Source organism: Amblyraja radiata, chromosome 15, assembly GCF_010909765.2.
Source record: "Amblyraja radiata isolate CabotCenter1 chromosome 15, sAmbRad1.1.pri, whole genome shotgun sequence".
Lineage (NCBI taxonomy): Eukaryota > Metazoa > Chordata > Chondrichthyes > Rajiformes > Rajidae > Amblyraja > Amblyraja radiata.
In genome coordinates, this window is record NC_045970.1 from 37,775,101 (window position 1) to 37,790,281 (window position 15,181).

Genomic DNA, 15,181 nt, shown 5'->3' on the forward strand with positions numbered 1-15,181 from the left:
TCTAATACTCAAGGCGCTTTACATCGCATTATTCATTCACTCCTCAGTCACACTCGGTGGTGGTAAGCTACTTCTGTAGCCACAGCTGCCCTGGGGCAGACTGACGGAAGCATGGCTGCCAATCTGCGCCTACGGCCCCTCCGACCACCACCAATCACTCACACACATTCACACACAGGCAAAGGTGGGTGAAGTGTCTTGCCCAAGGACACAACGACAGTATGCACTCCAAGCGGGATTCGAACCGGCTACCTTCCGGTTGCCAGCCGAACACTTAGCCCATTGTGCCATCTGTCGTCCCGATGTGGTGGCACGTCATTCCATTCACATTCAGTTTACATTTTATATTTTTATTTAAGTTTCTGGCATTCTATGGTGCTCTGGAGTCACGGGAAGGGTAGCAATAGCAGGCCAGGGGTGTATTGTCATTTCATTATTGCGTGAGCTCTGTTTGTCCAGAAAAACAGATCATCTAGAAAGGCTCTGGAACTGAAGTACAGAAAATCGGTGTTCAACCTGTACATTATTCCCTTATTCTTGTATCTGTAGACAGCTTGTTGAATTCACGTATAGTCTTTCTGCTGACTGGATAGCATGCAACACAAAGCTTTTCACTGAGCTTCAGTGCACATGCCAATAATAGACTAAACTAAACCTTGCACCAAAGGTTATTCCCTTTATCCTGTATCTACACTGTGGATGGCTTGATGGTATTGATATAGTCGTTCTGCTGACTTGATAGCATGCAACAAAAAGCTTTTCACTGTACCTCAGTACGTTACTTACTTACTGCCTAATATGCCTCCTGGCATTTAGGGCAGCCACGAAGGTCCTCCACTCAGTAGTGTTGATTCCTTCAGTTGCTGTTTCCGTAACATATTTGTTTTACGAGACAGAGTTGTTAGCCCTGTGCTCCACCTCCAACCTGGAGGACCAGTGGATCGCTCTTCGTCTCGCCTCTACCCTTCGACCTGTCCAGCATGGGAGACCCAAACAGGAGACGAATCTCCCGCTGGCATAGCTCTAGGGGTCACTGAGACACACAAGCTCCCCGACCACAACAAGGTTGCAATCCAACTGGGAGACCTCGGTACGTACATATGTCAAACTAAATTAAACAAGTAGTGGGTAGGAAGGAACTGCAGGTGCTGGTTTAAACCGAAGATAAACACAAAAAGCTGGAGTAACTCAAAGACGTTTCTCAAAGAGAAACTCAGACACTGTCTGAAGATGGGTCTCGACCCGAAACATCACCCATTCCTTCTCTCCAGAGATGCTGTCTGTCCCACTGAGTTACTCCAGCTTTTTGGTCCAACATTGTGAAAGCCCTGGATCTGGAACTGTACAGAAGTGGGAACACTCATGATGATGAAGATGTAGTTGATGCAGGAACTCAGTGGGTTAGGCAGTATCAGAGGAGGGAAATGCACAGAGGTCATTGAGCACAAGCGCCTTGAGTATTAGAAAGGCGCTATATAAATCCCATCCATTATTATTATTATTGTGGGTCGGGACCCATCTTCAGACTGAAGATGATGTTGCATGCACATGCCTGGTGACTGATGCTGGTGGAATGCAGCGATGGGTCTGTTCGGCACACCGCCAATCAAAGCTGGGAACCCAATTACAAGCAGAATCGTGACCATGCATTAAACCTCACCTTTCTAAGTGGAGCAATTTAAATTCCCATTGTGTTTCTGCTTTAATCTGAGTCGTGAAATCACCGAGTAGGTGGTTGATTTGCAGGGTGCAGAAAAATCCAATGAGAGATGATGTTAACGCTCTCAGCCCAGCTCGGACCGTGGTTGATGATTTATGCTGCTTCTAATTCAGCACTGACCAATATTAACTGCCAAATGCATTGTGAGAGCATGTTATAGCTGCAGTGAAATATAGAAAAAATCCATAATTTAAAGAGAGAGGGAGGGAGTCGAGTGTTTAATTTTCATATGTACTTAAACTTTATCTTGCACTAAACGTTATTCCCTTTATCATGTATCTGTACACTGTGGCTAGCTCGACTGTAATTGTGTATCTTTCCGCTGACTGGTTAGCATGCAACAAAAAGCTTTTCACTGGACCTCGGTTCATGTGACAATAAAATAAACTAAAGAACCATTAAATTCTTGCAGCAGCACAACAGGTCTGTAAACACTGTATTAAATACATAATGTAATAAACCAAACAAAATAAGATTAAATAAAAAATACAATATTATTGCAAAACTAAACACAATTGCCTCCCAGCGCCAGAGACTTGGGTTAAATCCTAACTTTGGGTACCTGTCTCAGTGGAGTTTGCATGTTCTCCCTGAGACTGCGTGGGTTTCCTCTGGGTACTCTGGTTTCCTCCCACATACCAAAGACTTATGGGTTTGTAGGTAATTGTCCTCTGTAAATTGCACCAACTGTGTATGGAGTGGATGTAAAAGATGGTAGCATAGAACTAGTGTGAATGGGTGATCGATGGTCGGCATGCACTCGATGGGCTGAAGGGCCTATTTCCCTGCCGTGTCTTTAAACTAACAACAAATCCCAAATTTTCTAGTGCAACACTAAGGCGCCGAGACAAATTATTGAGACGGTCTCAGTGGAGTTTAATTCTGCGCCTAACCTGAGCTGTCCCGGCCATGGGAGTGTTTGATGCTAACACTACATGAGGGTTGAATTCATTTTGTTTAGTATAAAACTCTTTAGAGTGAGCTGGAAACTTCAGCAAGTCCTTTGGGAGAGATAGCATAGGCATCCGTTTCACACAAGGGTTTCAACAGCTGCACAACATGTAAGATCGATCGGCTAACATGCCAGGTCGGTCATTAATCAGCACAACTCACTGATGCAAACTCTTTGGCCTATGTCTGGTTTAGTTCAGAGATACTGCGTGGAAACGGACCCTTGGGCTCAGCGAGTCCGCGCTGACCTGCGATCACCAGTTCTAGCCTATACACGAGGGACAATTTACAGAGACCAATTAACCTGCATTAGATTAACCTACATCTTTGAAGTGTGGGAGGAAACCAGAGAAAACCCACCCGGTCACAGGGAGAACTTGCAACTCCGTACAGACAGCAGCTGTAGTCAGGATCAAACCCGAGTCTCTGGCGCTGTAAGGCAGATTCCACATTCAAAAGACCTACAGGTTTGTAGGTTCATTCACTTTTGTAAAAGAATTGTAACGTGTCACTAGAGTGTAGAATTGTGCTAGTGTATGGGGTGGTCACTGGTCGGCATGGACTCAGTGGGCCAAAGGGCCTGTTTCAATGCTGTATTTTTGATCGATCAATTAGGAGAATTTTTTACATTCAGAAATGAAAGTGTGGGCAATGTCTATAGTCAGAGCGAAAGGGGAGTTGGGGGGGGGGGGGGGGAGGGGGAAGAAGAAGGATGTCTGCACTTGAAGCAGGTGAAACAATTCTACTTGACAGTGAATCAATCTTGCAATGACAGCTTTTGTTTTCTGCCTTCGAGGGCCAGCCGCTCTGAGTCATCGATTCCTGTGTACCTAGCCTCATAAATCTTGCATTGTGAAAATGATTTTTCTTTAAATGGCAAAGAATTGTATTTTAATTATCAAATTTGTGCATGGAAGTTAGTTCATCACCTTGAACAATTTAAATTTAGTTTAGAGATACAGCGTGGAAACAGGCCCTTCGTCCCGCTGAGTCCAGGTCGACCAGCGATCACTGTTCACTCGCACTATCCTACACATTAGGGATAATTTACAATGTTTACTGAAGCCACATGAACCTACAAACCAGTAGCTCTATGGAGTATGTGGAGGAAACCAGAGCACCCAGAGAAAATCCACGCGGTCACAGGGAGAGCGTATAAACTCTGTACAGACAGCGCCTGTAGTCAGGATCAAACCAGGGTCTCTGGTGCGATAAGGCAGCAACTCTACTGCTGCGTTACTGTGCTGCCCTAATTATTTATTTAAGTAATGGAGGTTTGCAACAGTGTGAATAGAAAAGCAACCCTACCTAGTGCTCTGACACCACCAATCATGCACAGCGCATGCAAGATCATTAACTGTACCGTCATCTGTGAATGAGAATCAAAAGAACTGCTGATACTGGAAATTTGAAATGAAACAAAAAATGCTGGAAGCACTCAGCAGGTTTGGTGGCATCCGTGGAAATGAAAGCAATCAACATTTTGGATTCGGGCAATTATCAGAATTGTCTTGGGCCTGAAACATTACCTGTTTCTCTTTCCACATATGCTGCCTAACCTGCTGAGTATATTTGTAGTGTTTTCTGTTTTTAATATCTTCATCCCATTTCCCTCTAGTCCAAGGGTTCCCAACCTGGGGTAAATTTACCCCCAGGGGGTAGATTTGTTGAGTCTGGATTTGTACATTGACTGACTGTGTTTGGTTCTGGTATACCCGTTATCTGTTCATCATTAGTTGTTCATAAATAAGTGAAATAACATTGTTATGTGCTATTAAAGTTGCCAGGGGTAAACTGGAGGAAAAAGGTTGGTAACCCCTGCTCTAGTCAAACACAACACATGGCTGCCCCACTTCTCATGCCCACCCATGACTTCAGACCTGGATAACACTTCACTACCCTCAGTATTTCTGTTCTATCAAGCTTATTGCACATAAAGTCACTGGAAGGCAGCAACTCTACCGCTGTGCCGATTGCTTTGCATTCATGTAGGTCCTGTCCCCTGCATGTGAGCTTGAGGTTTGAAGCCCCATGATTCATCATCCACAATGTTCTTCAAGGATATGTTATTCTTCAAATGCAGCTTCTAGGTCCTGTCTGCCCAGGTGGATAACAAAGCTCGGCTGGTGAGTAGTTCTCCTTGGCCCATTACGTTACAGTTTTTAGGAGCGTGCTTGCATAAAAGTTGTCTCTCACTCATCCCCCATCACCAGTGACCCTACTTCAGAGGTGATTCCCAAAGTGCCAAGCCACCCTCACCTCCCCCGATCCCAACCCCCATGTTTGCTTAACCAACCCAAGGTTCGAGCTGACCAAGTGAGTTGCTGCCTCACAGCGCCAGAAACCCGGTTTCGATCCTGACTACGTGTGTTGCCTGTACGGAGTTTGTACGTTCTTCCTGTCACCGCATGGGTTTTCTTGGGTGCTCCGGTTTTCTTCCACATTCCAAAACCCTGCATATTTGTAGGGTAATTGGCTTCAGTAAAAAAAAAATGGAGTTGGTGGGTAAAAGTGCCTATTTCCACGCTGTACCTCGAAAATCTAAGTCTAAAGAGGAAAATATACACTCATCCATTCAATACTAGTTATCAAAGACCTGATTCATTCGAATGATCTCATAGTAAAGTTCATCGTTACGGCTTGGTGTGGGAAGGAAGGCATAGGTAACGAACACATTGAATAAATTCACCACCTGCAATCAGAGGGAGGAAGTGCCCATTTAATCCAAAGATTTAGTGGGCCAAAGACTAGGTAGGATGCTTTCCACACTATCTCTAAAATTGAAAGTGACCCTGAACTCCCGTCCCCATTCGATGGGCACAGTGCGCCGAAGGGCCTGTTTCAATGCTATGTTTTCGATCAATTCATTAAAAAAGAGGGATTTTTACATTCGGACATGGAAGCCACATCGCGAGCCTGCACTCCCACCCCAACTCCCAGACTTTGGCGATGGTCAGTGTGGTTGCTCTGGGCCAGAGGGCCTATTTCTATGCTGTTTCAATCAAACAATAGGAGATATTTTTAGACTCATTATGCAAGTCACATCTCGAGGACTGGGTGCAACCAAAGTACAGTTTCTTCTGTTAACTTACGATCAGAAGCATTAATGTTAAGGTCAAATCTCGGCCACCAACTGCTCCACAGCGAAAGTCTTACCCTACGAGACCGCCCTTCGTAAATCACTGGCAACATCATGTAAGACAGTTTGTGGAACATCCTGTAATTATCTGGGTCACATTTGTTCTGTCTTTGAATCCACGACTTGGGCTAAATCCTGCTGTTTTATCTGCGCGTTGAGTTACAAGCCTTGCATCCCGCTGACTTGTGTGACAAATCCATCTCTCCTTCATAAATAAATCTGGTTTTAATATCCCCCATCTGGCTTTCACAGCCTTACGGCAGCCAGGCATTGTTGCCTTAACAAAAGATAGGCACAAAATGCTGGAGTAACACAGTGGGTCGGGCAGCATTTCTGGAGAACATGAATAAGTAATGTTTCAGCTCAGAACGTCCGAAACGTCACCTATCTTTTTTCTCCAGAGATACTGCCTGACTCACTGAGTTACTCCAGCACTTTGTGTCTATCTTTGGTATAAACCAGCATCTGCATTTCCCTTTTGGTACATATTGCTGCCTTACAACTCTCAAGCGAGGGTGCATCTAATGGAAGGGTGGAGAGAGTGGAAAGAGTGTATGTAATGGGAGGGAGGAGAGAGAAATTGTATAATGGGAGATTGGAGAGAGTGCATGTAATGGGCAAGAGAAGAGAGTGGAGGTAATGGGAGAGTGGGGATAGGATGCTTAAAATGTTGTGCCCATCTCTTTGGGCTTGCTGGCTTTGTGGTTAATTTGGCATTTTGTCTAATTGTTCACCTATTAGTTCCGGAAGATATTATAGTTGTGTCAGTATAAATTGGAGTATCTCTGAGCAAATTCATTGCCATAATAATCCAGCCTTTGCACTGAGAGGGAACCTGTGGTTGTGGACTGAAGCTGCACAGAACAGAACTAGAGAGAAGTGTGAATCACCGATGCTTTGTGTGAAGCACAGCAGTTAATTCTGAGTAAAATGGACTGCTTTTTAGATGCTGAAGTGCTTTCGAGTGTAATCACTGGTCTATCATGCAAATGAGACACTAGAGATCACACTTTAATAGAATTTGACAGGTTAGAGTCAATAGTAGGTACTAAATACTAAAATACAATGAATCTGAAGAGGGTCACGACTTGAAACGTCATCTGCCCATTCCCTCCCCAGATGCTGCCTGACCCACTGAGTTCCTCCAGCACGGTGTGCTTTGCTCAAGATGCCAGCATCTGCAGTCTAATGGGACTCCAGTGATGTACCATATATATTTAAGATATAAACAATGGAACACTTGGACAGGTACACGGACAGGAAAGGTTCAGAGAGATATGGGCCAAACGCAAGAAGTGGAACCAGCTTAGATGGGACATCTTGGTTGGCATGGACAGGTTGGGCCAAAGGGCCTGTTTCTATGACTCCAGGATTATAGTACGTGTTTGTGAATCAATTGATATTGGTTTGTTATTGTCACATGCATCAGGATATAGTGAAACATTGTTTGGATGCTATCCAGTCACATCATACTATACAGGTACATACATGAGCAGAGTACGATTTCAGTGGAAGGTATCCCATCTCCCAAGTCTGCTACTTTCAAGTTGCAAACTGATAACTGAACAGAATACACCAGTAATCAAACTTCAAAAATTTAGCTGGGTAACTTCTCCCATCCTGCATTGGAGAAAAGTGCTGTAAGAAGTCATTTGTTTTGTTCAGAACTTACTAGATTTCCAGCAAAATAATGCTGTGTTTGTTCACTCGCTTTTGTTTACAGTCCATCTGCATTTGTAATGCAGAGAACACTATGTTTCCGACCTTCTCCGCAGTTATGACAAGGATAAGGAAGAAAAGTACTTGATTTTTTGTGGCATTTCTCATAACTGCAAAACGTCCCAAAGCTGGTGAAGTTGTTTTTTGAAGTGTAATCTCAGTTGTGCTGCAGGGAAGGAGCTGACTGCTGGATGCATTATTGTAAGCGCTATTTTGTTGTGATGAACATTTTTGACAATAGGCAGGTAATCGTCATTCATGTCCCCATATACGTTGCCTCAGAGATCACAGAGTGGGCTTTAAACTTTAGAGATACGGCATATCAGACAGATCCTTCGGCCCACCGAGTCCGTGCCAAACAGCCCGTACACTAGCACTGTCCTACATGCTAGGGACAATTTACAAATCTTTACCGAAGCCAATTAACATGTACTTCTTTGGAGTGTGGGAGGAAACAAGATAACCCGGAGGAAACCCACGCAGTCACAGGGAGAACTTACAAACTCCGTACAGACAGCATCAGTATTGGACTCGGGTCTCTGCGGCTGTAAGGTGGCAAATCGATCGCTGTGCTATTGTGCCGTCCCTGGATGTTTTAAGCAAGTTCATGTTTGTTTTTTTATAAAAAAAACACCATCAATGCAATGTAATTTGTATTAAATTTTAGCTACTGAAAATTAATTTCAGTTCTTGCACTTGTCAGTTTAGATTGCTAAGGGCTACCTTTTATTTCAGAGCCATCATCAACCATTTTAACCCCAAGATAGAGTCGTATGCGGCAGTCAATCACATCTCACAGCTCTCTGAAGATCAGGTAGGTGCCCCTGTTGCTTCTTAATACACTGTTTTTTATTGGAGACACAAGGGACTGCCGATGCTGGTTTACAAAAGAAGACACTAAGTGCCTAAGTAACTCAGCGGGCCAGGCTGCATCTGTGCCTGAGTAACTCAGCGGGCCATGCCGCATCTGTGCCTGACCCACTGAGTTATATCAACACATCGTGTCTTTTTTTAACGCTGCTTTTTATTGATTGATTGATTGAACGATACAGCAAGGGAACAGGACCTTCGGCCCACCGAGTCCACGTCGAACATCAATCACGCGTTCACACTAGCTCTGCTCTCCTACCTTCTCATCTATTTCCTACACATTAGGGGAGGCCAATTAATGTACAAACCCACACGTATTTGAAACCCACATGTATTGGAGGAAACTAGAGGTAACAAACCCGGTCACAGGGAGTACGTGCAAACTCTACCCAGACAGCAGCCATGGTCAGGATCGAACCCGGGTCTCCGGCGCTGTGAGTCTGCAGCTCTTCCAACTACGTCACTGTTCATTGAACACTGTTGCGTTTTAATTCTGCCACTCATTAGTTAGATGATAAGTGAACCCAGACGACGGTTACTGCAGATGAATCACAGCCGGGAACAATCCCCATCCTCATCTGCAACCCACGCACCCACTCTTTGCCGTCTGCCCAAGAATATAGTGATCAGAAATGGCAGACGAGCATTATTCCCTTATCGTGTAATCTATACACTGTGAATGGATTGATTAAATCATGTATTGTCTTTCTGCTAACTGGTTAGCAGGCAACAAAAAGCTTTGCACCGTACTTTGGTACACATGACAATAAACTGAACTGAACTGAGAAAGCTGCCTATACCAGAACTCTGAAATTAAATCCGACATTGGTCGGGCTGCATCTGTGGAGAAAGAAACATCAATCGTTAATATCGATGATAAACTGCAGTGTATCCAGCACCCATCCCTGTGGCACAGATCTCCAACCCTCCACTACCACCCTCTGTCTCATTCCTCCAAGCCAATTTTGGATCCAATTGCTCACCAATGTCAAAGCCTCTTGCATTGGGCCCAAACATGCAGACAGCTTTGGCAGTCAGTCAGCTGGATGGAAGAGCCTTGTGGGCTACACACAGACGTGGTCTTTACTCACAGTCACACTGCATAGACCTTATACCTCATTGTTTTTAGTTTTAGTTTAGAGAAACAGTGTGGAAACAGGCTCTTCAGCCCACCGAGTCCATGCCGACCATTGCCAAAGGCTGGGAATGGGGATGGGAGTTCAAGGTCACTGTAGACTTTAGAGAGGTTCAGCATGGAAACAGGCCCTTCGGCCCATCGGGTCCTTGCCAACCATCCATCACCTGTACACTAGTTCTATCCTATACGCTAAGGACCATTTACAGAGGGCAATTAACCCACAATCTCGTATGTCTTTGGGATGTGGGAGGAAACCGGAACACCTGGGGGAAACCCTGATGGTCACAGGGAGAACGTGTGAATTCCATACAGACTAAGCATCGCTCGGCATCGAACCCGGGTCCCTGGCGCTGTAAGGCAGCAGCTCTTTCACTGTGCCACTCTGCAGCCCTTCGACCATCCATAAAAATAGGCCATACACTGCATAGGCCAGGCTGCATGCTTAGATGGCTGTTTTTCTACATACAGTCGCACTGCATAGACCTCATAGCTGGGGCATCCAGCCAGCGCGACTTTGGGACAGTGGACTCTCTGTTATTGTTTCCGATATGGCTAATGAAGGCATAGAGAGGAGGCTCTTCTCCCTCTTGACATTTATGTTCCAGTGCATTCAGAACAGGAGAGTTGGAGGCGGCGGCTTCTATTCTTCCTGTGCACGGGAAAGCTGCCAGCATTTCCCCAAGCATTCAATGCTGAGCACAGTGGGGTTTTAAAAGGCTCTCAACTTGAAGTCACCGTTGGGATTTTTTGCTGCATACAGCCACCTCTGGCTTGGTCCTGTAGAACATGCAATCTCTTTCTATTTTTATTTCAATTCAATCAACGCTAATGAGAAGTTAAATCAGGGCAGGTGTTTTGTCTTTGCCAGAAGTGAACTGGCAACCTTTGGTTGCCTTGGGAACCTTACAAGCCATTCAGTAAGCGGAGATCGCTTAGAATTCCATCGGACGTGTGCCAAAGAAGCAGACCATTCACCCCATCCAACCCAAACTGGCCTATATGCTCCACTGGAGTCATTTGGAATCGGAGTAGAATTAGGCCATTCAGCCCATCTAGTCTACTCCGCCATTCAATCATGGCTGATCTATCTCTCCCTCCTAAACCCATTCTCCTGCCTTCTCCATATAACCTCTGACACCTGTACTAATCAAGAATCTATCTATCTCTGCTGTAACCTCTAGTCCTAGACTCTCCCGTTAGTGGAAACATCCTCTCCACATCCACTATCCAAGCCGTTCATTTTTCTGTACGTCATAGTCTCGTCGTAGAATATCGCACAATCCCTTCTGTTAGCTCCATCTACGCTTCACGCTGCCTCAGCAAGGCCACCAGCATAATCAAGGATGTATGTCTCACCCAAGACACTCCCTCTTCTCCCCTCTTCCGTCTAGCAAGAGGTACCGCCATACCTCCAGATTCAGGGACGTATAAGCTCCATACAGACAGCACCCGTAGTTAAGATCGAACTCGGGTCTCTAGTGCTGTAAGGTAGAAACCCTACCGCTGCGCCACTGCGTGGATTGGAACTTGTTTTAATCTCTGACATGGCAGACTCGCTCGCAACTGACCTTCGTTCCCTGCTTAGACATTTGCAACATGTACACTGCTTCCATTTATTCATCCTGAACTTAAGTGCAGCCTGGGAAGATATACTGCCTGAAATAGCTTCCCAGCTGAGCTAGGATAAATTAAACAATAGCTGCATTGACCTTTTGTAGACTTTCAGCAACATTGCATCCTTTGCCCAGAGTATCTGCGGTATAAGCACTTTAACCCGTGGAATAAAGTTGGTCTTCACACCATTTAATTTTTAAAAGCTCAAAATAACAACCTATTGGAGCATATTTAGCACAGTTAATTACCCTGGGCGCTATTAATACATCATATGGTTTGGGTAGCACAGTGGCGCAGCCGGTAGAGCCGCTGCCTTGCAGCTGCAGAAACCCCATTCAATCCTAACCTCCGGTGCTGTCTGTGTGGAGTTTGCATGTTCTCCCTGCGACCACGTGGGTTTCCTCGGGGTTTTCTCTCGCGTCCCCAAAAGGTGGGTTAATTTGTTTGGTGTAAATTGCCCCGAGTGTGTAGGCGAGCAGTAGAATTGAGGACTGCATAAGAATCTGGGAAGAAACTTGTGCACCGGAGATAGACACAAAGTGCTGGAGTAACTCAGTGGGTCAGGCATATTTCTGAACAAATGATGAGTAACGTTTCGGGTCGGACCCTTCTTCAGACTCAGACTTTGGTTCTGAAGAAGGGCCCCGACCAGAAACGTCACCCATCCTTTTTCTCCATAAATGCTGCCTGACCCGCTGAGTTACTCTAACACTAGGTCTATCTTCTCTATCTATCATACTTGTTTGACTTTTTTTAATCGATAAACGTAAAAACAAGGAGCTTCAAATGCTGGTTTACACTTAAAGATTATTAATTATTATTGTAGAAACAAACTACAGATGCTGGTTTATATCAAAGATAGACACAAATGGACACTAATTGCTGCTGCTGGAGTAATTCAGCGGGTGAGGCAGCATCTCAGGAAATAGGTGATGTTTTGAGGTCGGATCACTTCTTCAGACCTAAACCATCATCTATCCATGTTCCCTAGAGATGCCTCCTGACTCACTGAGTTACTCCAGCACTGATTATATTTATGTATAGTGTTTTTTCAATCTGGCATGCAAATCAAAGCTTTTCCCTGTACCTCGGTATAAATGACAATGATAAACCTAAACCTAGGGGAGGATTCGTGTAAATTGATGATTGGTGAGATCTCGTTGGGCCCAAGACCCTGTTTCTATGCACTGTCTCATGTCTATAGCTCTAAAGGTTTAACATAAGACCACATCGGGAAATATCAGAGGAGGTGACAGAAACAATGTTCAAGAATCAGATATTAAGATCCCTTTCCTGAGGAACTTCCAGAGATTAGGTCCTTGCAGCTGTGGCATGACTGTGCGGAGACTGATCAATGTGTGGGTTAGAGTCATAAAGTCATACAACGTGAAAACAGGCCCTTCAGCCCACCTTGCCCATGCCGACCAACATGCCTAATCAACACTAGTCCCACCTGCTCGCGCTTGGCCCATATCCCTCTAAACCTATCCTATCCATGTACCTGTCCAAATGTCTCTTAAATGTTATGATAGTACCTACCTCAACTGCCTTCTCTGGCAGCTCGTTCTATATACCTACCATCCTTTGTGTAAAAAAGTTATCCCTCGGGTTCATATTAAATCTTTCCCCCCTCACCTTAAACCTATGTCCTCTTGTTCTCGATTCCCCATCTCTGGGCAAAGGTTGCTCCTCAGGTTCCTATTAAATTGTTCCCCTCTCACCTTAAACATGTCCTCTGGTTCTCGATTCCCCTACTCTGGGTAAAAGACTACGTGGTTGAACTTATGTAGGGGTCAATATAAAGTAAGGCTTCATCAGGCAGATGGAATGTAGTCAGAACACGAGCAAAGAAGCAAAGTTATCAGTGATCTTTATAGTACTTTGGTTTTAATTAGTCGACTTTATGTTTGGCTCCTTAATTACTTTGTTTCATACTGGTCTGAGTGCTGTTGTGTGCCAACAGGCAAGGACTTGCTACTGCGTTCTCAACGCACTAAGAAGGTGTCTGCGGTGTTCGCTGGGAATGTCGGCACCCAGCACAGTATTCACTAACAGCCCTTGTTCGTGCAGTTTGCCCAGAATTCCTCAGGCTTCCTGCAGGGGGTGTGTGGAATCATAGGTTATGGCAAGAAAGGTGGAAGAAGGCCATTTGTTTCATCGTGCCCATACTATCAGAGAGCCAAGTGCAAAAAAACAGTCCCAAGCCCTGTAGTCTACAAATTATTTATGACCTTGCAGTCTGCTTTCCTTCCAAATATTTATCCAATTATCCAAATATTTATCCAAGACAGCATTGTGGCGCAGCTGGTGGAGCTGCTGCCTAACAGCACCAGAGACCCAATTTTGATCCTGACCTCAGGTGCTGTCCGTGTGGAGTTTGCACGTTCTCCCCGTGACCGTGTGGGTTTTCCTCCTGGGGCTCCGCTTTCCTCCCACATTCCAAAGACGTACATGTTTGTAGGTTCTGTACATTCTGTAAATTATCCCTAGTGTGCACGATAGGGCTAGTGATCGGCGCAGACCCAGTGGGCCGAAGGGCCTGTTTTCACGCTGTATCTCTAAAACTAAACCACACCTAAAAACCAAAACAGCACAGAAACAAGCCCTTCGGCCCAACTTGCCCATTCTGACCAAGATGCTCATCTGCACGAGTCCCACCTGCCTGCATTTTGGCCCAAATCCCTCCAAATCTTTCCTGTCCATGTACCTGTCTTAATGTATTTTTAAATGATTAGGAATTGGCAACATTGAAAAAGAGATTTTGACAGGCACATGTATAGGAAAGGTCTAGAGGGATATGGGACTAGCTTTGACAGGGCATTTTGGTGGGAATTGATTTGTTGGGCTGAAGGGCCTGTTTTCAGGCTTCATCAGTTTAGTTTAGAGATACAGCGTGGAAACAGGGCCTTTGACCCACTGACTCCATGCCAACCAGTGATCACCATACAATCGCACTATCTTACACACTAGGGAACATTTTTACCGAAGTCAATTAGCCTACAAACCTGTTTGTCTTTGCTGTGTGGGAGGAAACCGAGGCACCTGGAGATAACCCACAGGGAGAACGTAAAACTCCGTACAGACAGCACCCATAGTCAGGGTCGAACTCAGGTCTGCTGTAACCAGCAACTCTACCACTGCACCACCGTGCCACTCCTATGACTCCAACTGACTTCATTGAATCGTTTAATTGCCTAATTAGGTTGAGTGAAACCATCCATTGTTTGAAAGTGGATTGGGTACAAAGAATGCATTTGTAGTCTCCTTTTCTTCCCTCTGTGCTTCTCAATGATCTGCGTTTGGCTCCTTTCCCCTGACGGGTATCCTCTCCTCCCCACATCAAACCCAGTGACATAGATCTGTAGGGTAATTGGCGCTCTGTAAATTGCCTCTTGTGTGTGTAAGGAGTGGATGAGAAACTGGGATCACATCGAACAAGTGTGAATGGGTGATCGATGGCCGGCGTGGACTCGGTGGGCCGAAGGGCCTGTTTCCATGCTGGATCTCCAAACTAAACTATGAGGGTTCACCAAGTGCATCCAGGACTGATTGTATCGCCAGTCTTTAGCCAGAGTTCTCTCATTTGTGATTTGTTTTTAAACCCTTTTTTCTAAGACCTTGTCGCCATGGCAACACATCTCTCCAGCGGTGACTTGACCCTGAGGTCTTGCCTGTGACATCAACGCCATACTTAAAAAACACACAAGCTGGTTTCAGTGTGTTAAATCGACATACTGCAGCTAGAAGAGGCACTTTTACAACTAATTAGTTTTTGATTTATTGGGAGCTGCTTGGGGAAGGACAGAGGACCAAGATGCAGGAGACATGTCCCTGTGGAATTGAGATAGGTATCCAACATATTGGTAGCACAGAGGCGATATATATATGTACCAGTAATACAGAGACCTGGAATAATGGTTTGGAGAGCAAGTTCCACCATGGCAGCTTGGAAATTAATTAGTTTAGTTCAGGGATACAGGCCCTTCATTCCACCGAGCCCACGCCGACCATCAATCACCCGTTCCATAGA

At 45.1% G+C, this 15,181-nt stretch overlaps 1 protein-coding gene across 2 annotated transcripts in view; it reads left to right on the forward strand.

Moving 5' to 3' along the window:
* The window catches only part of armh3 (armadillo like helical domain containing 3), a 117,408-nt gene that overhangs the window by 80,041 nt on the left and 22,186 nt on the right, over nucleotides 1–15,181 (forward strand). For both annotated transcript variants that reach the window (XM_033034080.1, XM_033034079.1), the window contains one exon: nucleotides 8,265–8,343. In XM_033034080.1, coding sequence (XP_032889971.1) covers nucleotides 8,265–8,343 — 79 coding nt within the window. The remainder of the gene's footprint in view (nucleotides 1–8,264; nucleotides 8,344–15,181) is intronic.